This window comes from Bufo gargarizans, chromosome 1, assembly GCF_014858855.1.
Source record: "Bufo gargarizans isolate SCDJY-AF-19 chromosome 1, ASM1485885v1, whole genome shotgun sequence".
In the NCBI taxonomy this organism is placed as follows: domain Eukaryota; kingdom Metazoa; phylum Chordata; class Amphibia; order Anura; family Bufonidae; genus Bufo; species Bufo gargarizans.
In genome coordinates, this window is record NC_058080.1 from 35,195,939 (window position 1) to 35,221,622 (window position 25,684).

General features: G+C 45.8%; 1 protein-coding gene across 1 annotated transcript in view; it reads right to left on the reverse strand.

Annotated features, from left to right (window-relative positions):
• LOC122924403 (vomeronasal type-2 receptor 26-like) overlaps positions 1 to 25,167 on the reverse strand; it is a 100,337-nt gene extending 75,170 nt beyond the window's left edge. The window contains exons 1-3 of the mRNA XM_044275448.1: positions 24,969 to 25,167; positions 16,685 to 16,920; positions 8,088 to 8,330 (exon numbers count right to left, since the gene is read on the reverse strand). Coding sequence (XP_044131383.1) covers positions 8,088 to 8,330; positions 16,685 to 16,920; positions 24,969 to 25,167 — 678 coding nt within the window. The remainder of the gene's footprint in view (positions 1 to 8,087; positions 8,331 to 16,684; positions 16,921 to 24,968) is intronic.
• Between the last annotated feature and the right edge of the window lie 517 nt (positions 25,168 to 25,684).

The window sequence follows — 25,684 nt, forward strand, 5'->3', positions numbered from 1 at the left end:
AGCACAAAAAGTGAGTTTTTTTTCAACCGACAATGTAATAACAGTATTTACTGGTTTTATTGGACTGTCAGAAATGCAGCGCCGGTGTCAGAAAGAGAAAAAATAGCTTTAGGTCACACAAATATGTGACAGACTAATGTAATTGAATTATTTTCACTGCCAGGTATGCACTGCAGGCCGCAGGGGTACTTGACCGCCAAAAAAAAGGGAATTTTTTCCCCCCTGGAATCTAACAGATGGATTTAATGAAGAGATTTTCCCTGTCAGATATTCACCACAGGGGTAGTTCACAGAAAAAGAATGCCCCCCCCCCAGCCCCCCCGGGGCCCTAAAGTCACAGACAGATTACCAATATTATTTTCCCTTCCCCAGGCACATATGCAGTGCAGGTGTCCTTAAAAAATGCCTAGATGTCGCCCACTGAGCTACAGAACAGGATCAAAGTAAGGTCCCTGGCACATATGCAGTTGCAAAAATGGTCTTCACTTCACAGGTGTGCCCTGTCAGGTTTAATAAGTGGGATTTCTTGCCTTATAAATGGAGTTGGGACCATCAGTTGCGTTGTGGAGAAGTCAGGTGGATGCACAGCTGATGGTCCTACTGAATAGACTGTTAGAATTTGTATTATGGCAAGAAAAAAGCAGCTAAGTAAAGAAAAACGAGTGGCCATCATTACTTTAAGAAATGAAGGTCAGTCAGTCCGAAAAATTGGGAAAACTTTGAAAGTGTCCCCAAGTGCAGTCACAAAAACCATCAAGCGCTACAAAGAAACTGGCTCACATGCGGACCGCCCCAGGAAAGGAAGACCAAGAGTCACCTCTGCTGCGGAGGATGAGTTCATCCGAGTCACCAGCCTCAGAAATTGCAGGTTAACAGCAGCTCAGATTAGAGACCAGGTCAATGCCACCCAGAGTTCTAGCAGCAGACACATCTCTAGAACAACTGTTAAGAGGAGACTGTGTAAATCAGGCCTTCATGGTAGAATATCTGCTAGGAAACCACTGCTAAGGACAGGCAACAAGCAGAAGAGACCTGTTTGGGCTAAAGAACACAAGGAATGGACATTAGACCAGTGGAAATCTGTGCTTTGGTCCGATGAGTCCAAATTTGAGATCTTTGGTTCCAACCACCGTGTCTTTGTGCGACGCAGAAAAGGTGACCGGATGGACTCTACATGCCTGGTTCCCACCGTGAAGCATGGAGGAGGAGGTGTGATGGTGTGGGGGGGCTTTGCTGGTGACACTGTTGGGGATTTATTCAGAATTGAAGGCATACTGAACCAGCATGGCTACCACAGCATCTTGCAGCGGCATGCTATTCCATCCGGTTTGCGTTTAGTTGGACCATCATTTATTTTTCAACAGGACAATGACCCCAAACACACCTCCAGGCTGTGTAAGGGCTATTTGACCATGAAGGAGAGTGATGGGGTGCTGTGCCAGATGACCTGGCCTCCACAGTCATCGGACCTGAACCCAATCGAGATGGTTTGGGGTGAGCTGGACCGCAGAGTGAAGGCAAAAGGGCCAACAAGTGCTAAGCATCTCTGGGAACTCCTTCAAGACTGTTGGAAGACCATTTCAGGGGACTACCTCTGGAAGCTCATCAAGAGAATGCCAAGAGTGTGCAAAGCAGTAATCAAAGCAAAAGGTGGCTACTGTGAAGAACCTAGAATATGACATATTTTCAGATGTTTCACACTTTTTTGTTATGTATATAATTCCACATGTGATAATTCATAGTTTTGATGCCTTCAGTGTGAATCTACAATTTTCATAGTCATGAAAATAAAGAAAACTCTTTGAATGAGAAGGTGCATCCAAACTTTTGGTCTGTACTGTAGGTCACCCTGGCTGCTGCATTAGACTAGATTGGAGATGGGAAAGTCTGGTGAGTGGGAAGCAAATAGTAAGGAGTTACTGTAATCTCCACAGGAATGGATTATGGCAACAATGGGAGTTTTTGTTGTTTCCACAGAAAAAAAAAAGGGCATCTAGAGAATTTATGGTGGGGCAGGTGGCATTAGTGGGCAAAAGATTGAATATAAGGAGTGAATGAAACATCAGCGTCAATCATAACACCGAGATAGCGAGAGTGCTGTCTAGGCAGGATGGTAGTGCCATACACTGAGCTGGAGATATCAGGTTTAAGTACGCTAGGAGACGGAGAAAACACCAGTAGTAGAGAGGACGTGGTGTTGACAGACAGTCACTGGTGTTCTATAGTACAGCCGGGGCGATATCACGGGATTAAGTATATAGTTGGGTGTTCGATTGGGACTGTGTAGAGAGAAAAGAGGAGAGAACCTAGGACTGAACCCTGAGTAACCCCAACTGCAAGTGGGAGAGGAGAGGAAGTAGAGCCATCAAATGACAAACTGAAGGAGTGGCCAGAGAGGAAGAAAACCAAGAGTGGATAGGGAAAATACTTAAAATAACATAAAATACAGAAAAATTTTAAATAACAATTTGTATCTAGGAGTAGGAGGTTGAGGAGGTGGTGGATGGGTGGATGTGGCGGTGTAGGTTGACGTGGCGGTGTAGGTGGAAGTGGCGGTGAAGGAGGAATAGGTAGCAACACTGATTTGTGTTATTTTTTTATTTTTAAATTGGGATATCCCCCAAAATATTGGGACATATAACAAAATAAAACTAAGAATAAGTGCACTTGAGTACAAGAATGGATGGTTGAGGCCGGTATAAATGTCTATTCTGCACAAGGTACGGACAAGTCCCGTGGGATCCAGGCCTGATACATTTTAATAAACGTGAGCTTGTCCACATTGGCTGCGGCCGGTGATAATGCTCTCTGCCGGCTAAACACACGTTCACACTATACACTGGCTGCAGGGCAGGCCAGCACCTCCAAGGCTGACAAAGCTTTTCCACATGTCGGCCATGCTAACCCTGCCTTCTGAGGTGTGGGCGGGGCCCCAGCGGCGTTGGCGACCTCTTCCTCCTCCTCTGCCTTCGCCTTGTGCCTCCACTGTGCCCCCGCTGTCAGGTGGGAATGCCATCATCAGCGTGTGCTTGTAGTCGTCAATCTTCCGATCAGTAACAGATGTTTTCACTAAATTTTGTTCCCTGTCAGCAATGCACAGCAGGGGTTCATTCACGGCAAAAGGGGGTTCATGTCACCCAGCAATACAACAGAGTATTCTGAGAGATTTAGGCCCCTGTCACCCAGGCACAGCAGGGGTTTGTTTACGCCAAAAATGGTAAAATGTCACCCGACAATTGAAAATAAGAATTGTTTCAATTTTGGGCACTAAAATGGCTCTAAAATAGTCCTTGAAAAGGCTAGAGGGATGTAAACGGCAGTAAAATGTGCTTAAGAGCCTGGAAACTGCTCAGCAAACAAATGTGGAGAGGGAAATAACTTAAAATGAAATAAAATAACTAAAAATTGCATATTATTAACCTGCAACTCAGAGAAGGAGGTGGATATGGAGTCGGAGGTTGAGGAGGCGGTGAATGTGGTGTTGTAGGTGGAGGCAGCAATGGAGGAGGAGGAGGAGGTCGCCAACAATGTTTTTATTTATTTTTTATTGGGGTAGGTAGCCCCCAAAATATTGGGACAAAAAAAAAAAAGAAGAAAACAAAGAATCATTGCACTTGACTTGAGTACAAGAATGTATGTTTGATGGTGGTATAAATGTCTATTCTGCACAAGGGACGGACAGGTCCTGTGGGATCCAGGCTTGGTTCATTTTTATGAACGTCAGCTTGTCCACATTGGCTGTAGACAGGCGGCTGCGTTTGTCTGTAATGACGCCCCCTGCCGTGCTGAATACACGTTCAGACAAAACGGGACAGAACCATCAGTCAGTACGTGTAGTCCTGTGCACAGGTACTGTTCCACCATGTTGCTAAAATGCTGCCTCCTGCTAACACGCTCCATATCAGCAGTTGGGACCGGTTGTTGCAGCGAGGTGACAAAGCTTTTCCACATGTCGGCCATGCTAACCCTGCCTTCTGAGGTGCTGGCGCTGACACAGCTGCGTTGGCGACCTCTTCCTCCTCCCCTGCCTTCGCCTTGTGCTTCCACTTGTCCCCCGGCGTCAGTCGGGAATGCTCTCAGTAGCGCGTCTACCAGTGTGCGCTTGTACTCGAGCATCTTCCGATCACGCTCCAGTGAGGGAATTAAGGACGGCACATTGTCTTTGTAACAGGGATCCAGCAGGGTGGCCACCCAGTAGTCAGCACACGCTAAAATGTGGGCAACTCTGCTGTCGTTGCGCAGGCACTGCAGCATGTAGTCGCTCATGTGTGCCAGGCTGCCCAGAGGTAAGGACAAGCTGTCCTCTGTGGGAGGCGTATCGTCTGCATCTTCCGTATCTCCCAGCCACGCACCAGTGATGGGCCCGAGCTGTGTTGGGTGCCACCCCGCTGTGACAATGCTTCATCCCCATCCTCGTCCTCCTCGTCCTCCAGTAGTGGGCCCTGGCTGGCCACATTTGTACCTGGCCTCTGCTGCAAAAATCCTCTTTCTGAGCCACTTCTAAAGACTGGCCTGAAAGTGCTAGCGATGACTCCTCTTCCTCCTCCTCGTCCTGGGCCACATCCTCTTCCATCATCACCCTAAGTGTTTTCTCAAGGAGACATAGAAGTGGTATTGTAACGCTGATAACGGCGTCATCACCACTGGCCATGTTGGTGGAGTACTCGAAACAGCGCAACAGGGCACACAGGTCTGGCATGGAGGCCCAGTCATTGGTGGTGAAGTGGTGCTGTTCCGCAGTGCGACTGACCCGTGCGTGCTGCAGCTGAAACTCCACTATGGCCTGCTGCTGCTCGCACAGTCTGTCCAGCATGTGCAAGGTGGAGTTCCACCTGGTGGGCACGTCGCATATGAGGCGGTGAGCGGGAAGGCCGAAGTTACGCTGTAGCGCAGACAGGCGAGCAGCGGCAGGATGTGAACGCCGGAAGCGCGAACAGACGGCCCGCACTTTATGCAGCAGCTCTGACATGTCGGAGTAGTTGTGAATGAACTTCTGCACCACCACATTCAGCACATGCGCCAAGCAAGGGATGTGCGTCAAACCGGCTAGTCCCAGAGCTGCAACGAGATTTCGCCCATTATCGCACACCACCAGGCCGGGCTTGAGGCTCACCGGCAGCAACCACTCGTCGGTCTGTTGTTCCATACCCCGCCACAACTCCTGCGCGGTGTGGGGCCTGTCCCCCAAATACATTAGTGTCAGAACGGCCTGCTGACGTTTACCCCTGGCTGTGCTGAAGTTGGTGGTGAAGGTGTGTGGCTGACTGGATGAGCAGGTGGAAGAAGAGGAGGAGGAAGCCGAGAAGGAGGAGGTGGCAACAGGAGGCAAAGAATGTTGCCCTGCGATCCTTGGCGGCGGAAGGACGTGCGCCAAACAGCTCTCCGCCTGGGGCCCAGCCGCCACTACATTTACCCAGTGTGCAGTTAGGGAGGTATGGGGTCCCTGGTCCACGTATCTGTGGTTAGGTGGACCTTGCCACAGATGGTGTTGCGCAGTGCACACTTGATTTTATCGGATACTTGGTTGTGCAGGGAAGGCACGGCTCTCTTGGAGAAGTAGTGCCGGCTGGGAACAACATACTGTGGGACAGCAAGCGACATGAGCTGTTTGAAGCTGTCTGTGTCCACCAGCCTAAATGACAGCATTTCATAGGCCAGTAGTTTAGAAATGCTGGCATTCAGGGCCAGATATCGAGGGTGGCTAGGTGGGAATTTACGCTTTCTCTCAAATGTTTGTGAGATGGAGAGCTGAACGCTGCCGTGTGACATGGTGGAGATGCTTGGTGACGGAGGTGGTGTTGTTGGTGGCACATCCTCTGTTTGCTGGGTGGCAGGTACCAACGTTCCTCCAGAGGCAGAGGAAGAGGCCGAGGAGGCGGCAGCAGCAGAAGAGGCCGAGGCGTCAGCAGCAGAAGAGGCCGAGGCGGCAGCAGCAGAAGAGGCCGAGGCGGCAGCAGCAGAAGAGGCCGAGGCGGCAGCAGCAGAAGAGGCCGAGGCGGCAGCAGCAGAAGAGGGAGCAGGAGGGGCCTGAGCACTTTCTTGGTTTTGAAAGTGCTTACTCCACTGCAGCCCGTGTCTTGCATGTAGATGCCTGGTCATGCAGGTTGTGCTAAGGTTCAGAACGTTAATGGCACAGCATGCAAACCACTCGGGTCTTGTCGTCAGCACATTGTGTGAAGAAGTGCCATGCCAGGGAACTCCTTGAAGCTGCCTTTGGGGTGCTCGGTCCCAGATGGCGGCGGTCAGTAGCAGGCTGAGTCTCTTGGCGGCGGGTGTTCTGCTTTTGCCCACTGCTCCCGCTTTTGCTACGCTGTTGGCTCGGTCTCACCACTGCCTCTTCCTCCGAACTGTGAAAGTCAGTGGCACGACCTTCATTCCATGTGGGGTCTAGGACCTCATCGTCCCCTGCATCGTCTTCCACCCAGTATTGATCCCTGACCTCCTGTTCAGTCTGCACACTGCAGAAAGACGCAGCAGTTGGCACCTGTGTTTCGTCATCATCAGAGACATGCTGAGGTGGTATTCCCATGTCCTCATCATCAGGAAACATAAGTGGTTGTGCGTCAGTGCATTCTATGTCTTCCACCGCTGGGGAAGGGCTAGGTGGATGCCCTTGGGAAACCCTGCCAGCGGAGTCTTCAAACAGCATAAGAGACTGCTGCATAACTTGAGGCTCAGACAGTTTCCCTGGTATGCATGGGGGTGATGTGACAGACTGATGGGGTTGGTTTTCAGGCGCCATCTGTGCGCTTTCTGCAGAAGACTGAGTGGGAGATAATGTGAACGTGCTGGATCCACTGTCGGCCACCCAATTGACTAATGCCTGTACCTGCTCAGGCCTTACCATCCTTAGAACGGCATTGGGCCCCACCAAATATCGCTGTAGATTCTGGCGGCTACTGGGACCTGAGGTAGTTGGTTCACTAGGACGTGTGGATGTGGCAGAACGGCCACGTCCTCTCCCTGCAACAGAGGCTCCACCAACACCACCACCACGACCATGACCGCGTCCCTTATTAGATGTTTTCCTCATAGTTAGCGTTTACAAAGCAAAGTAAAAAGTGGTTATATATGTTAAAAATAATTAACTGCCAATAAAATCCCTGATGTAGGGTATTGCACTCCATTTTTTTTTTTACTCTATATGACAGCGGTATTTGTGGCCTAAATATGACAGTCACTCATGCACGTCTAATCCCAGATGTGCAGTATATTAGAGGGTTTTTTCACCCCAGTATGCCAATGGCTGCCGATCATGTATTGATATTGAATAACTGAAGAAAAAAAAGTTTGTTTTCAGCAGTAGTTGGCTCAGGGCAGGCTTAAAAAAATTGTGCACTGCACCCACACAACACATTTGCTGTAGATCGCGGAGTACATGAACCAGTTCTTGATAAGATTTCTCCCTGATCTCTCCCTCACAGCAGCTGCAGCCTCTCCCTACACTAATCCGAGCAGAGTGACGGGCGGCGCTACGGGACTCCAGCTTAAATAGAGGCAAGTAGTATGATGCCACTGCATGCAAGTAAATCCTGAGCAGCCTTTCAAAAAGCACCATAAAAATCGCCGAACACCGAACCCGAACCCAAATTTTTACGTAAATGTTCGGGTCCTGGTACCGAAAACCCTAAAGTTCGGTACGAAGCCGAACTTTACAGTTCGGGTTCGCTCAACTGTACTTGCTGATTTTTCAAGTAAAAAAAAAAGTAGAATATAAGGAATATTCGAATATTCTACAAAATATTTGCGAAATATCGATAATTTGAATATGACCCCTGCCCCTTATCAGTAGTCAACAGAAGTTTTTTTTAGTTTTTTTTTAGTAAAAGGTTATGACAGAATGTTTGGAAGAAGAGGGGAAGATGCCAGAAGAGAGCGGTTGAAGAATTCAGTTAGGTGAGTAGTGACAGAAGGAAAGCCATAAAGTGCTGAAGATCAGCAGAGACGTATTAGAGATTTATGAGGCTCTGCATCCTTTCTGCTGCTGGTTTCTTGTTTCGGGACGTTCACTTCATCAGGTGTGAGGTTTACATGTGTCATGTTCTATTGGACACTTTTATGACATTTTCAGTATCCACATTACTTACCTCTCCAGTTTTCCATGTTATTGTGTCATCATTTACAAGCAGCCTCTCATCCTCTGGCATCTTGTCATCCGGCATGAAGTAGCTTTTATCATCAGAAAGATAAGTGTATCTATCATCGGTTTCATTAAATACCCAGTTTCTTAACTGCAGAAGAGGCAGAGAGGAAAGTCGTCTTCTCTCATCGAATGCCACAGTGTTTCCGGTATAATCCTGGAATCGCACTCGGCTGATGAAGTACTGCAGCTTTAACAGAGCAGAGTCACAAATCACTAAAACCATGACAGACCATTACTGTAATGCCTGAAAACCATGAACCCCCCTTAGATGTTCTCCTGATTTCTTGTGTAATGATAGAAAATGGTTTGAGACTCTGTAATTTCACTTTTCTGCCAAGTGATCTGCAGTCATTACAGGTTATTACACAAATAATCCAATGTATAAATATTCACCCCCTTTCAGGGTCTTTATGGGGAGATCTGTGAGCGCGGTCTATCAGTGGGGACCAGTAAATGAGGCAGAACTTCTTTGGTAAGATCAGGTTAGATTCATCATTTACTTGCATGCAGTGGCAAAGCTATAGGAGTTGCGGTGGTCACAGATATAAAAAATATACAGTAGAAGTCTCATATGTGTTTGTTTTTTAGTGACTGGTTATGCAGCTATATAGTGTAGTGGTTAAGGTTCTGGCCTGTGATGCAGAAGCTGTGACTTCAAATCCTGTCACAAACTTTTTCAGAAATAGAGGCTAAACTTAATTTAAACTATATATTTTGTATTTATTTTTTTATTTTATTTTTAGCCATAATATATTTACACATATTATTATATATTTAGAATATATAATATAATATAAGTAAATATATTATGGCTAAAACATCAGTAGTAATCTCCCACATATTATGCATTCATATATATATCAGAAGTTTGATCTCATGAATATATAATTTTTTTTATAATTACACATTTATTTTGTGCTATACATTTTTTACAAAACAGGAAAAGGCAGCTCTCACCTGTGTCTTCTTGCCACAAGCCCGGACATAGCGCCTGGTTTGCACTATAGGTAAAACTTTAGAAAAAAGCTCATCAAGTCCAGGACAAATGTTCAAGGTGTAAACTTTATTCCAGCGGCTTTAAAAACTTGCGGTGCACATAAAACTTGTTACGCGTTTCAGACCATTGTCAGTGTAGGTCCTTCATCATGACATGTATGACAACTTGTACTGAAAGTTTTTAAAGCCCCTGGAATAAAGTTTACACATAGAATTTTTGAGCTGGACTTGACGAGCATTTTTCATACATTTTTTACAATTACTTAAAAAAAATATAAAATGTATAAATCTAATTTAACCTCTATTTCTGAAAAAGTTTGTGACAGGATTTGAACTCACAGCTTCTGCATCATAGCCTAGAACTTTACCACTACACTATATAGCTGCATAACCAGTCTCTTAAAAAAAATTAGACTTCTACCGTATAGGTCTCAGTAGAAGTACAGTACAGTAGAAGTCTCATATTTTTTTTTTATTTTTTTTTTTAAGTAACTGGCAGTGCAGCTATTATAGCTAAGTGGTTAAGTCCCTTGCCTCTAATGCAAAAGGTTGTGAGTTCGAATCCCGGCAGAAACTTTTCTGAAATACAGGCTATATTAGATTTAAATACACTGGGTGTCCCCACGCACTGATGCTATGAGTCAGAGCAGGGACTCCTAAGTCACTGTACAGCAATCTTCTGACTAGAAATAGAGGCTAAATTAGATTTAAATACACTGGCTTGAGCACACGCGGTTTTCGGCCGAGCATAGCTATGCTCGAGCCGAACTGCTGTTTGGACAAGCATGCTCGCTCAACACTGGTCTACACTGCCAGCCACCAGGGATATTAACATAACATTAAAGATGACCTTTCACTGGTCCTGACATTACCATATACATAGCTGGCAGGGTAGGGCATACTGATGGCATGTGATACTGCTTATTATTTTTTATATGCGGTGCTCCGTTCCTCCGCTGTGCCCTCCGTTCTGGTTTCCTGCCTGGTATGTAAATCCATATCATCAGTACAGGGATAAGGAGATGGCCGTGTTTCTCAAGAGGCCTCCCCTTGAGAAACACGGTCATCTCCTCCTACCTGGGAATGGAGCACCGCATAGAAAAAATAATAAGCAATATCACATGCCATCAGCATGCTGTACCCTGCCAGCTATTTATATGGTAATCTCAGGACCGGTGAAAGGTCCTCTTTACACCTTTTACTGCCCTAATATTATCTAAGTGGCAACCCTAGTCTTTACCCATTAATCCTCGGTGCAGGGGAACCACCATGCCACTACATCTTGGTACAATTTCTGTTTAAGTGCCTGATGACCCATGGGGGTTAAGAGGCCCTGGTGTTAAAGCACTGGATATTCAGTCAAAACCATTGCCAGGGATAGGTGAATGTTGGGACATGAACAGTTCATGCAATAGAATCAACAAGCTGAGGTCAGGGCCAGTGGAGTGCCGGGGGGGGGGGGGCGGTCTGCCCCGTGTGTCGGCTCTCGGGGGGGTGCCAGAAACAATAAGCGCTTCCATCAATACAGATAGAAGTGCTCATTGCTGGAGCGCTGACGCCCACATACTGCGGCGGGGCACTGGAGCACATAGTAGGCCTGAGCCATATGCGGTAGTGAAATCCCAACGCAGACGTGCGTGATGACGTCATTGTGCGCGCCTGTGTCGGGAAGAAGCACAGTGAAGTGTGCGTGCCTGCCATTGCGCGCCTAGACATAGGTGAGTATTTAGCTTTTTGTTTTAGTTTTTTTTATTTTATGTGACAACTTTGGGGGACATGGGGAGGACAGTACATTGGGGGAAATTGAAGTAAGGGGCAAATTACTATGTGGGGGAAAAATATTATGGTGGGATACTGTGTGGGGGGAAATTATTATGGGAGGGAGTACTATGTGGGGCAAATTATTACGGGAGGGATTACTATGTGGGGGGAAATTGCTATATGGGGCAATGTGGGAGAAACTACTGTATGGGGCAGTGTGGGGCAAATTACTATGTGGGGGAAATGACTGTGTGGGGGAAACTACTGTATGGGGAAGCGTGGGGGAAACTACTGTGTGGGGGCAGTGTAGCGTAAACTACTGTATAGGGCAGTGTGGGGAAAATTATTGTGTGGGGGCAGTGTAGGGGAAACTACTGTATGGGGGTAGTGTGGGGCAAATTACTATGTGGGGGCAGTGTGGGGCAAACAACTGCATGGGGGCAGTATTGGGGGGGTGCCAGAGAAAGGCACACCATTGATCAGGGCAGGCAACTCAGGATTAGTCCAGAGAACAGGCAGGGGCTAGGTCAGGCAGCAAAATGTCAAATCCAGAAGTCAGGCAGAAATTTGCTTGCCCTGAAGTCCCCCCAAGATTTATACTCCCCCCAACTTTTATAATGCTTGCCCTGAAGTGCCCTCAGTATTTACACTGCCCCCTACTGTTATAATGCTCTCCCTGAAGTGCCCCCAGTATTTATATCGCCCCCTACTGTTATGATGCTCGCCCTGAAGTGCCCCCAGTATGTATGCTGCCCCCTACTGTAATAATGCATACCCTGAAGTGCCCCTAGTATTTACACTGCCTGCTACTGTTATAATGCTCGCCCTGACGTGTCCTCAGTGTTTATACTGCCCCCTACTGTTATGATGCTCACCCTGAAGTGCCACCAGTATTTATAATGCCCCTACTGTTATAATGTGTTATAATGCATACTCTGAAGTGCCCCAGTATTTATAATGCCTCCTGCATTTCCCTCTAGAGTTATATTCCACCCTTTAGTGTCCTCAGAAATTATAATTCTCCTCAACCCCTCCACCAGTCCTATGTAAATAACATCACACCATCTTTCCAGCCTCTTCTAATATCCAGTCCGATGTAAATAGCATACCTCTCTATCTACAGCCCCCTCCAAAATACAGTCCCATGTAAATAACATCACTTCCCTCCCTTCAGTCCCTCCAATATACAGTCCCATGTAAATAACATTGCCCCCTTAATATTCAATCCCATTTAAATAACATCACTCCCTCCCACAGCCACCATCATAATTCAGTCCCATGTAAATAACATCACTCCCTCCCACAGCTGCCTTTAACATACAGTCCCATGTAAATAACATCACCCCTCCCCTACCACCTCCAACACAGTCCTGTATAAATAAGATCACTTCCTCCCTCAGTCCCCCAACATACAGTCCCATTTAAATAACCTCATCCCCTCCCCAGCCACCTATAAAACACAGTCCCATGTAAATAACATCCTAATGCCCCAGCCACCTGCAACATGCAGTCTCATGTAAATAACATCACCCCTCAACATTCAGTCCCATGTAAATAGCATCACTCCCCCCTCTCTAACACACAGCCCCATGTAAATAACATCCCTCCCTTCAGCCCTAACATACAGTCACCGTTAAATAACCACAATTCCCAGCATTGCTCTGCCTGTCACACTGAAAATCTACCCCCTCATTTACCTCTCCACATCTTCTTCCCCAGGACTTCTCTTCATTGCTGAGCACCATCCTCTCCTGCACTGGTCACATGATGGTGACATTGTCACAGGTCCTTCTCAAATACTGCCTTTATCACTGATCACATGATTGTGATGTCATCACAGGTCCTTCAGCTCTCGCAGTGCATGAGATGTAATTGTATTGCCGTCCTGAGGACTTACAGTTGTATCTAGCTGGCAGGCAATACATTTGGGGTCAGGGACAAAACATCAGGGGAACAGTTCTCGAGGTCTTTAGCCTAGAAACACCCCTGCCACATATTGTAAAGTGAGACGTGTCAGATTTAAAACTGAGGCTTTGTCATTAAGGCCAAAACTGTGTGCAGAGTCAAAAGGTTGAAAAAGCCATGGGTGTTCACACCTAAACATAGGTACCAACAGGGCTCTACTGTAGAACATGAGGCGGCATCACCAGATCCTGTGTGAGAATAGTACTTCCCAGAACAAGTCTGTCCTCTTTCTCCTGGTTTTCTTTGTGACCGATAACCCGCATCCCAAGCAGTTCTTGTCATAAGTATCAGCTGCTCCTCCTCTAGAGTGAGACCTCCATAATGGAATGTGTGGCCTTGAGGAAATTATTCTCAACCAGCAATTAGCTTATGTGCACGCTGAACTCCCACCTGGCCAAGTTGCTGGTGGTGCAGTTGCCGTGTGCGATGGGGAACATCACTCATTTTGTGAAAACTGTATTTGTGTAAATGAAGTTAAATGATCAGGACTGACATTCTGCTGTTTGGCCACAAGAGGCCGCTGTTTCCTAAGCACAGCTAACAGACTGCATTTCTAGATTCATCTGATGTTGAAGTTACAAAGCTTGGGGAGGAAGGAACAGCCATCTTAGGGTGAGCTTGTAAGAGGCATCCAGGAGCTATATGAGGAGAATCCTTTGACATCCAAGCGTTAGAGCATCCTTCAGGAAACAGAGCTGCTGCCAAGGGAATCCGATAATATCCATTACCCTGATCTTCTCCAGAGGAAGGAGAATTGCTGCCAGGAACTCAGATCGGAGCTGAGGAGTAAAGCCACAGACTCTGCGGTACCGCACGCTGGTTGGAGAAACCCTTGTTCCAGCCACAGTCACCAGCTTACACAAAGCGGACCCTGGTGGATAAGGCTAATCATGCCCGCATCTCATAAAGTTTTGGTGCCAAGGATCTTAGAGACTGAGACCAGGCCTGTAGTTAGGGAGTTAGGTTTGCTGTTTGTGTCAGGCCACAAGTGTTGTTAACTGCTCTTAACAAGGACTTCACATTTAAAGCTTCACAACTATTTCAAGCCAGGCTGGTGTATTCAGGAGAAACACTATAAGCACGTGCTGTTTATCCAGTTGTTGGGGGAGGGAAGCCTGGAATAAGATTGTAATCTGTTGTGCTGTATCTCAGGCTAGTCCGCATTACGTAGTGCTGTGGCTGGTCTATTTGAGTCCGCTAATACCTCCACCACCCACCAGAGGGCTCTGCACTGTACAGCACAAAAGCTGCAGCCCCTGGCTGGGTGTATGTAAATTTATTTTTGTGTAACCAGCATCTGTGGTCGCGTTAATTATCATGTTTATAGGGGTTATCCAATCCTAACAAAATCCGCCCCATATCCCGGACCCCCACGCTGAATATACTCCCTTAGCCACTTTTGGTCCCCGCACTGCCACTGCTGCTTTTTCCTGTGCACGGATAAAAACATCCGGTGTCGGGGGTAGCAGACCATGGCAGACTGGGGCGAGCCTCCCTAGCGTCACCCACGATGCATTGCTTTATACAGAATTTGACTCATCAGCCCGCAAATGTGGCATACTTCCATGCTTTTGCCCAAATTTCATTTTTCTGCGCTCTGGAGAGGCAGGTGTGGTGAGATTGATTTGTGGCCAGGTAAGCAAGATTTTAAATGCAAAAATGTATGTGGCATACTGTACTTTCGAAAAGTGGAGTGGTGGGTCTTGTAGTGTATGTGAGTAGAAGGGGCAGCATTCAAGCCACTTTTCGTTACGTCTGTGTTACGGGGTAAAAAAAATCTGCTCCTGATAAGGGACAATTTTTGGAAGCTTTGGAATATGAAAAAGCAGAACATGTGCGGGCGCGGTGTGATATTAAACACGCTGAATGTTAACGCCGTCAGACCTGAGTTTACCCATAGCTTTGTACATCAGTGTTAAGCCTCATTCACACATCAGTGATTCACGGACATGTGCTGGCCATGTTCTCCGCGGATGGCACACGTATCTATGCACTTTAATGTGTGTAGTCACACATCAGTGTTTCAGCATGGTCCGTGGGTCTGGGGCTTCAGCTCTGTTTTGTCCATGCTCACAGATCCAACACGTCCATTATAGTCTATGATTCTGTGGAAAACACAGGGGCAACATGAGATGCCATCCATGTTTCATGGACCTTTAGGAGGAGATGCAGTGAAAATTAATTTTGAACTGTACAGTGTCCGTGAGCCACGGATGACAAATGGAGAGCAAAAAACTGACACAAGGACCAAACACGGATTCTTCACGCATGATTCACTGACCATCTTATTATGGATTACATCACAGACACGGACGTGTGAATGAGGCTTTACTGCTGTTAGTGTTGAGCGAAGCATTCAAAGTGGTATTCAGTCCGAAGTATTAGAAAACTTAGATTCTAAGCGAATGTGAATTTCCTTACGCTTGGTGGTAATGAATCAGTTGTTCCTAAAATGGCAGTTGCACGTTACAAAGTGAAAGTAAGAAGCCGTGAGATCGTGAGATCACCCATAATGCCGTGCAGCCAGCCAATCAGCAGATAGCCAGCCACTGTGATGTCACAGCCCTATAAAAGCCTCATCCCGCCCAAGTCTCCACCATTGTCCTGTGAGTTGAGCAGGGAGGGAGAGACATGGCAGGCGCTCATGTGCTACGGACAGTGTTGCTGAAAATGATTAATAGAAGAATATTGAAGAGGGAGAGTGCAGGGAAACTGCAGGGAGACTGCAGGTAGAGTGCAGGGAGACTGCAGGGAGAGCCAGGTAGAGTGCAGGAGGAGTGCAGGGAGACTAGAGGGAGACTACAAGGAGAGTTCAGTGAAACTACAGGGATAGTGTAGGGAGACTTAATCTGCATCAGTTTCATTTATTAATTCCCACATTTACTTATTTCTATATCAGCCGTAAATGTAATTCAATACCAATAAGATGGAAGACTTTATTATTCCGGTACCACCCAGTCTGCACCTCTTAGGGGGGGGACAGGTCTTAATGATGACTATCCTCATCTTTGTGCTTGCTTTACTTCTTCCAAATCTTCCTTCTTGGTCTCCATGTCCTAGTAAAGTCTGCAACATGCTGGATGTTCCTCATGGCATACTCTCATCAATATTAGATGATGTGGAAAAGAAGGAACAGCAGATGGCAGAAGAAGGGCTCCCACCTGTAGGGCAGGAGGGCGCTGGGGTTGGAGAAGTGGGTATGCCAGAGCTGATTTATATTCTGTGTTTATTGTCAAATAACCTGCAGGAGATTGCAGGCCAGAGCAGCAATAATTGGCATATTGTGCCCTCACAAAGCCAGACAAACCCCATACCAGCAACAGCCCCTGTCGCGCGGCCATTAACAATGAAGAAGGACTATACAGTGTGGTGTTCAATATTAAATGAAAGGCAAGACCGTGTGGCTGTACCCTAAGGCAAAGTGGCCTGTATACACCTGAGTTATTGTGAGTCGTGACAAATTAATTCAGATCAAATCAAATTTCTTAGTGAACTTGGGCAGAGTTGCCGAATCAATTTTTTTTAAACTTCATTCATCTCTATTTGCTGTCATTGCATTCAAGAGCCTATGGCGGGGGAGAGAAAAAGAAAAAAATCTCAATTTTCCTACAAAATCCTAGTGCCAGGGGTCTAGGTGGTGTTATACTGTATACCGATCTTTAGGGCAATTGGAGCAACTTTGGTTCAGGTAGCATTGATTTGGTCTAAACTGAACCTTTTGAAAAACTTGGCAAACCTGAAACTAACCAAATATCTAAAGGTTTGCTCAGGTCTAATTCAATGTTATCATCTCCAACTTCATCCCTATTATTTACTTACCCTTTTTATATCTCCAAAACTCTTGCTTCCACCATGACTCCTTCCCTGAAACAGAACCATCTCATGCAGAGCATGGGCCAGGATATACACCGCCGTGTACACGTTATAGACTACTGCGTCTTCTGGATAAATAGTTTCAGTCAAAGAGAATTTATCAGAGCAATTGTGGATTATAATCTTTTCTGTAACAATACGTACATAATTGTATTCGTGGTTTGAGGTCACACAATAAGAGTCTACAATTATTATAAGAAGTGGATCAGATGGATAGTTATATGGATTGACAGAACGTATAAATCTCCAAAGTTCAGGTAACTGTTCTGGGTAAGGTGAAAAACTCAAACTGCAATTGACTAATGTCCAGTAGTAAAATCCTAGAAGGTCATGTAGAAACCAAGAGTCATCGAGGATCAGTGTTTTCTGTGTGAAAGAGATAGACTGCACTAAGACAGCATATAATCTAGTGAAGGAGCCATGTACTATGACAACCTGGGCCGTGTATTTCTCAAATTCAAACAATCTTACGTCTGTGTGCAATTCAGAAGATAATATAATAGTAAACTCGATGCAGATCCCATGTCTGGTCAGCTCTCTCTGGAGATCCCTCAGTTCAGCCTCTGAATCACTCTCTGGTGCTATTATTCCAACCCAATTCCATCCAAAGTGCTTCAGGCAGAGGGCAATAGCCAGATGGTAGAGATGACTATCTGGGGCCATAGTGAAGAATAACTTCCCCGAACCCTTGTTATTGTACAATCCATCACTAACTCCATAGTTTATCTGGAAAATATTACAGAATATCATTGGAGAACATTACAGGAACTTGTGCTGTTTCCTACAATAATGTGAGAAAGTTACATTGTTGGTGAAGTCCATCAGTTCCAATCTATAATCCTACTGTGCTGAGCCAGAGGTGCCCCATATTACACTCCAAATCTGGCATCAGAATAACCCCCTGGATCAACGACCCCTCTCTAGTAGCTATAGCCTGTAATATTATTACACTCCAGAAATACATCCAGGCCCCTCCTGAATTATTTTATTGTAATCACCATCACCACCTCCTCAGGCAGAGAGCTCCATAGTCTCACTGCTCTTACCGTAAAGAGTCCACAGTCTCACTGCTCTTACAGTAAAGAGTCCATAGTCTCACTGCTCTTACAGTATAGAGCCCATAGTCTCACTGCTCTTACAGGACAGAGTCCATACTCTCACTGCTCTTACAGTAGAGTCCATAGTCTCACTGCTCTTACAGTAAAGAGTCCATAGTCTCACTGCTTTTACAGTAAAGAGTCCATAGTCTCACTGCTCTTACCGTAAAGAGTCCATAGTCTCACTGCTCTTACAGTACAGAGTCCATAGTCTCACTGCTCTTACATTACAGAGTCCATAGTCTCACTGCTCTTACAGTAAAGAGTCCATAGTCTCACTGCTCTTACAGTATAGAGTCCATAGTCTCACTGCTCTTACAGTATAGAGTCCATAGTCTCACTGTTCTTACAGTATAGAGTCCATAGTCTCACTGCTCTTACAGTATAGAGTCCATAGTCTTACTGCTCTTACAGTATAGAGTCCATAGTCTCACTGCTCTTACAGTAAAGAGCTCCATAGTCTCACTGCTCTTACAGTAAAGAGTCCATAGTCTCACTGCTCTTACAGTATAGAGTCCATAGTCTCACTGCTCTTACAGTATAGAGTCCATAGTCTCACTGCTCTTACAGTATAGAGTCCATAGTCTCACTGCTCTTACAGTAAAGAGTCCATAGTCTCACTGCTCTTACAGTAAAGAGTCCATAGTCTCACTGCTCTTACAGTATAGAGTCCATAGTCTCACTGCTCTTACAGTATAGAGTCCATAGTCTCACCGCTCTTACAGTAAAGAGTCCATAGTCTCACTGCTCTTACAGTAAAGAGTCCATAGTCTCACTGCTCTTACAGTATAGAGTCCATAGTCTCACTGCTCTTACAGTAAAGAGTCCATAGTCTCACTGCTCTTACAGTAAAGAGTCCATAGTCTCACTGCTCTTACAGTATAGAGTCCATAGTCTCACTGCTCTTACAGTATAGAGTCCATAGTCTCACTGCTCTTACAGTATAGAGTCCATAGTCTCACTGCTCTTACAGTACAGAGTCCATAGTCTCACTGCTCTTACAGTACAGAGTCCATAGTCTCACTGCTCTTACCGTAAAGAGTCCATAGTCTCACTGCTCTTACAGTATAGAGTCCATAGTCTCACTGCTCTTACAGTATAGAGCCCATAGTCTCACTGCTCTTACAGTATAGAGTCCATAGTCTCACTGCTCTTACAGTAATAGAGTCCATAGTCTCACTGCTCTTACAGTATAGAGCCCATAGTCTCACTGCTCTTACAGTATAGAGTCCATAGTCTCACTGCTCTTACAGTATAGAGTCCATAGTCTCACTGCTCTTACAGTAAAGAGTCCATAGTCTCACTGCTCTTACAGTAAAGAGCTCCATAGTCTCACTGCTCTTACAGTAAAGATTCCATAGTCTCACTGCTCTTACAGTATAGAGTCCATAGTCTCACTGCTCTTACAGTATAGAGTCCATAGTCTCACTGCTCTTACAGTATAGAGCCCATAGTCTCACTGCTCTTACAGTATAGAGTCCATAGTCTCACTGCTCTTACAGTAAAGAGTCCATAGTCTCACTGCTCTTACAGTAAAGAGCTCCATAGTCTCACTGCTCTTACAGTAAAGATTCCATAGTCTCACTGCTCTTACAGTATAGAGTCCATAGTCTCACTGCTCTTACAGTAAAGAGTCCATAGTCTCACTGCTCTTACAGTAAAGAGTCCATAGTCTCGCTGCTCTTACAGTAAAGAGTCCATAGTCTCGCTGCTCTTACAGTATAGAGTCCATAGTCTCACTGCTCTTACAGTAAAGAGTCCATAGTCTCACTGCTCTTACAGTAAAGAGTCCATAGTCTCACTGCTCTTACAGTAAAGAGTCCATAGTCTCACTGCTCTTACAGTAAAGAGCTCCATAGTCTCACTGCTCTTACAGTAAAGAGCTCCATAGTCTCACTGCTCTTACAGTAAAGATTCCATAGTCTCACTGCTCTTACAGTAAAGAGGCCATAGTCTCGCTGCTCTTACAGTATAGAGTCCATAGTCTCACTGCTCTTACAGTAAAGAGTCCATAGTCTCACTGCTCTTACAGTAAAGAGGCCATAGTCTCGCTGCTCTTACAGTACAGAGTCCATAGTCTCACTGCTCTTACAGTATAGAGTCCATAGTCTCACTGCTCTTACAGTATAGAGCCCATAGTCTCACTGCTCTTACAGTATAGAGTCCATAGTCTCACTGCTCTTACAGTAAAGAGTCCATAGTCTCACTGCTCTTACAGTAAAGAGCTCCATAGTCTCACTGCTCTTACAGTAAAGATTCCATAGTCTCACTGCTCTTACAGTATAGAGTCCATAGTCTCACTGCTCTTACAGTAAAGAGTCCATAGTCTCACTGCTCTTACAGTAAAGAGTCCATAGTCTCACTGCTCTTACAGTAAAGAGTCCATAGTCTCACCGCTCTTACAGTATAGAGTCCATAGTCTCACCGCTCTTACAGTATAGAGTCCATAGTCTCACTGCTCTTACAGTAAATAGTCCATAGTCTCACTGCTCTTACAGTAAATAGTCCATAGTCTCACTGCTCTTACAGTATAGAGTCCATAGTCTCACTGCTCTTACAGTAAATAGTCCATAGTCTCACTGCTCTTACAGTAAAGAGTCCATAGTCTCACTGCTCTTACAGTATAGAGTCCATAGTCTCACTGCTCTTACAGTAAAGAGTCCATAGTCTCACTGCTCTTACAGTAAAGAGTCCATAGTCTCACTGCTCTTACCGTAAAGAATCCTCTTCTATGTTTCTGTACAAACCTTCTTTCCTCCAGACGCAGAGGATGTCCCCTTGTCACAGTTACAGTCCTGGGGATAAATAGATGATGGGAGTGATCTCTGTACTGACCCCTGATATATTTATACATAGGAATTAGATCTCCCCTCAGTCGTCTAAAGTGAATAACCCTAATTTTGATCATCTTTCAGGGTACTGTAGTCCACCCATTCCAGTTATTACTTTAGTTGCCCTCCTCTGGACCCTCTCCTGCTCTGCTATGTCTGCCTTGTTCACAGGAGCCCAGAACTTTACACAGTACTCCATGTGTGGTCTGACTAGTGATTTGTAAAGTGGTAGGACTGGCCCATACTTAACCCACACTGGCCCATACTTAACAACCATCCCAAATAAGGACACTGACCACGTTCTTTCTTTTAACCTTTCTTTATTGCTGGGTGGTAGTCGGCCACAGCTATATTTTTTATTCATTAAAAACGGCAACAGTATAAAAACCGTGCGATCCGCCAGCCACTGGACTCCCAAAGGGCAGATTTCCGCCAAACCCATCATTAATAACTTATAAGTTACAGTAGCTTGCCGCCAGCTGTGACTTATAAAATTCTTCGAGCCTGCATACAGCCTCCCTGAGGACATAACACACAGACAAACAGCAATATAAATTAACATTAAAACTTTCAAATACAGGAAACAAAAGGGACGGAGGGAGGGGGGACCTCGCTTCCAATAAAGAGGAAGAGGATAGGCGGGGACAGCACATAAGTACCCTCCTGCAACCCGCCTCCTCTTCCTGCCGTGCAATAAATTAACCCCTTCATACTCCCACAAACTAAACTCTAAATCTAGGGCCATACAAGTGCCCTAAGGAGATAGAAAAGGGGGGGGGGGGGGAGACCCACAGTCCCTGTCTACCCTCCCTAAACAGTCGGGCAGCCACCAGACTGTTGGTAATAACCAAAGGATGAAGGGGGGGACCCCTACCCACACTGGCCCATACTTAACAAATAAGGACACTGACCACGTTCTTTCTTTTAACCTTTCTTTATTGCTGGGTGGTAGTCGGCCACAGCTATATTTTTTATTCATCAAAAACGGCAACAGTATAAAAACCATGCAATCCGCCAAACCCATCATTAATAACTTTTAAGTTACAGTAACTTGCCGCCACGGAGGAGACTTGCCCTCAAACAGGGCTCCGACCACCACCCAACAAGAACAGGGCCTGCTCAATCCCATCCTGAAGTCCAGAAAGGAAGATATCTAATCCAATATCAGTCAAATGGACACCGTCAGGCCTCATTAAAGAACGGTTGTCCCCTTCCAACTGGCGGTGCCGAACAACCACACCCCCCGGGACCGGACAAAACGGGAAACTCGCAAATTCAACGTCAGCCTGCATCTTTCTATAGCCTCCCCGTCCCTGTCACCGTGCCAAACCACCAGCAGGAACAATCTCAGACCACACCAACACTACCTCCCTAAAGAAGGACGGGAACCTCTCCAAATATGACCGCATCAGGGTCAACAGCTCCAGCAAGGGAACGGAACCAATGTCATTGCCCCCAGTGTGAACAACCAGGACCACCGGGCCCACGGCTTGAAAGCCAATCTCCACCACCTGCGAGAGGAGATGCCACCACCGGAGGCCACAAATACCCCTCCATGACACTTCCACCTCTCGAAAACCGAGCGATCTCCCGCCAGGCCTACAGTCGGCTCGCTGCGCAGCCCAAAAAACATAGGAATGGCCGATCAACCACACCGCCGGCCTGCCCGAACCTGTAAGAAAAAACTGTTAGAACGGAACATAGCACTAGAAACATCGACAAATAAAACACACTTTTTTTTTTTACAACAAAAGTTGTTGTTCCATCTACCTATCCTCATAATCTCCAATTATTCAGGTAAACCCGCCCTGGCAGCCTCAGTAGCAGCCCCAATACGAAAAGAGTGAGTCCCAAATTCCTTGGGATCGACACCACATAAAGCCAAACAAGACTTGAAAACCTTGACAAACTGAAATTTGGTAAGGGGGGAGTCGTCCGCATGCGCAAAGAAATTGCAACCAGCAGAACGCAAAGAACTATACTGCGATATCAGATGAACCGGGCATGACAAACCAGGAACCGGGTGGAGGGGAATCCAGGTGCCCCTCCCAAATTGGTCCGTCTTGGAACGCCGGACCTGGATCCTAAGTAGTGTTGAGCGCGAATATTCGAATTACGAATTTTTTTCTCGAATATCGCAATTTCGAGATTTCGCGAATATTTAGAATATCGTTCTATATATTCGCGAATTCGAATATTCGTATTTTTTTTTTTATTATAATATTTTTTTTCTTTCCCACTTTTCTAAAGTTGTTCTTACCTGTCCTTTGGATTCCTGGCTTCCTGGCTGCTCCAGTCAGTGGTGTTTTCAACTTACTGCTATATTCCATATTAGCTAAATTACAATCTAATCTATATGTGTATTTTACGAAATTTCGCAAGTTGCGATGCGAGTAATATAACACGAAATAATCGCATGAAGATTTCAATTTAGCACTGCTATATTCCATATTCTAGCCTAATATGGAATATAGCTGTGCTAAGTTAGCACTGCTATATTCCATATTAGGCTAGAATATGGAATATAGCAGTGCTAAGTTGAAATCTTCATGCGATTATTTCGTATTATATTACTCGCATCGCAATTTCGGCTTTTGCAAATGTTCTTAATATTGCTCTAACTTCGTCTTTTAGAATATTACGAATATTCTAAAAGACGAAGTTAGAGCAATATTACGAAATTTCGTAAAATACACATAGATTGTATTTAAGCTAATATACTGCTATAGTAATATTTTTTAATAGTGTACATATTTTACAAAAAAAGTTCAGAAGAGGCAAAAAAAAATTAGAGGCAAAAAAAGGGATTATAGCAGTATATTAGCTAAATTACAATCTATATGTGTATTTTACGAAATTTCGTAATATTGCTCTAACTTCGTCTTTTAGAATATTCGTAATATTCTAAGAGACGAAGTTAGAGCAAATCACGAAATTTCGTAAAATACACATATTAGCCTAGCCATAGTCAATTAGCATAGGAACGTTGCCTTATACTATCAAGATAAATAATCGCAATACGCGAAAAAAAATTCGTATATTATTCGCGATAATTGGAATAATTACGAATATTCGATTTCGACGAATATAACACGAATATTCATTCGAATATTCGCGAAATATCGCGAAATCGAATATGGCACCTCCCGCTCATCACTAATCCTAAGCGAATCATTACCCAGGACAACATCATCACTAGAAAGCCCCCCCGGTTTACGACAGGAAGGGGCAACCAACTCGCTGACCCTAAGGGCTGCTAAAAAGTAAAAAACTAATACTGCCCGAAAACAGGGCCACCTCAAAGGGAGATGAGCAAACCTCGGGAAGCAGGGAAATAAGCTTGCCGAGTAAGCCAAACGAGACCGGCCATCGACTCTCTCGGGAAACATACTCCTTCCTCCAACCCTTCAAAGCCTGCCGAATAACGAATTGCTTGGTAACATCCGGCCATCCCCGCAGCTTAAAGTGAAACGCAATGCCTGATAGACGACGCTGCGCAACCGCTGCAGAAACCCGTAAGGATAGGCAAATACAACAGCCATTCCACAGTCACCTCCAGCCGCAGATCATCCTTAGCGTCAACATCTCATGCACCCACCATCCCCCACCATCGAACCCATGAATTACTGTGAGCCTGCCAGGTAGCAGGAGAAACCGAGGATCTGACAAGCGACATCAGTTGCTGGCCACCAAATCCCACAGGTGCGGGGGCATTCCCGGCCCTCCCGTTCCGCTTCCGGGAGAAAGGATCGGAATTCCTGCCAACGAAAACGGGAAAGAGCATCAGCAACCTTATTTTCAACACCCGGAACATGACGGGCCCTAAAATAAACATTTAATGCAAGACAGCGAAGAACCAAGTAACGCAGTAGAGACAAGACTGACACAATACACCACTCCCAGATTGTCCGTCCAAAAAGACACATGTTTGTTGGACAACCTGTCCCCCCACAGCTCCACCACCACGATAATGGGAAACAACTCGAGCAGAGTAAGGTTCTTACACAACCCTGATGACCGCCACGACTCAGGCCACTCAGCAGCGTACCAGTCCTTTCCCAGAATGGTCCCGAATCCACAAGACCCCAACGCATCAGAAAACAGAGACAACTCAGCGTTAGATATTTCCCTGGACATGTAACACGTGTGACCATTGTAAGACAGCAAAAAGGACCTCCAGACCCCCAAGTCCTCTTTCAGGGACTTGGAGATCCGGATGCGGTGCCGCGGAGATTTAACACCCCGCATGGCCAACGACAGGCGACGGGCAAAAACCCGGCCCATGGGCATAACACAACAGACCTAACATGGACTGAAGCTGCAGCAAGGTAACCTTCATAACCGACAGGAAACCATCAATCAACCCCAGAAGCTTCTGCAACTTCTCCGGCGGCAACCTGAAAACCATATCCAACGTGTCAATCTCAATGCCCAAAAACGACAGCCGTGTGACCGGGCCCTCAGTCTTCTCACTCGAAATGGGAACCCCAAATTGCGCCATCCTCCCCAGAAACACAGTTAACAGGGATAGGCAACCACCACCACTACCAGGGGAAACAAAGAGAAAATCGTCTAAATAATGCAAAACTGATGTAGAACCAGACTCATAACGAACGACCCACTCCAGAAAAGACCCAAACATTTCAAAATAATGGCAAGAAATAGAACAACCCATAGGGAGGCACGTGTCATAATAAAAAAGGCCATCAACACAACAACCCAACAAGTGGAAACAATCCGGATGAACCGGAAGAAGCCGAAAAGCCGATTCGATATCCGACTTAGCCAGCAGGGCCCCCCCTGCCAGCATCCCTGACCAACGCAACCGCCCGGTCGAAGGACACATAAGACACAGACGCATCCTCCGGAGAGATGCCGTCATTAACCAACGAACCCTTAGGGTAAGAGAGATGGTGGATCAACCGGAACTTGCCTGGCTCTCTTTTGGGGACCACGCCCAACGGGGAGACCCTCAGATTAGGAAAAGGCAATTCTGTAAACGGGTCCCGGATCCTACC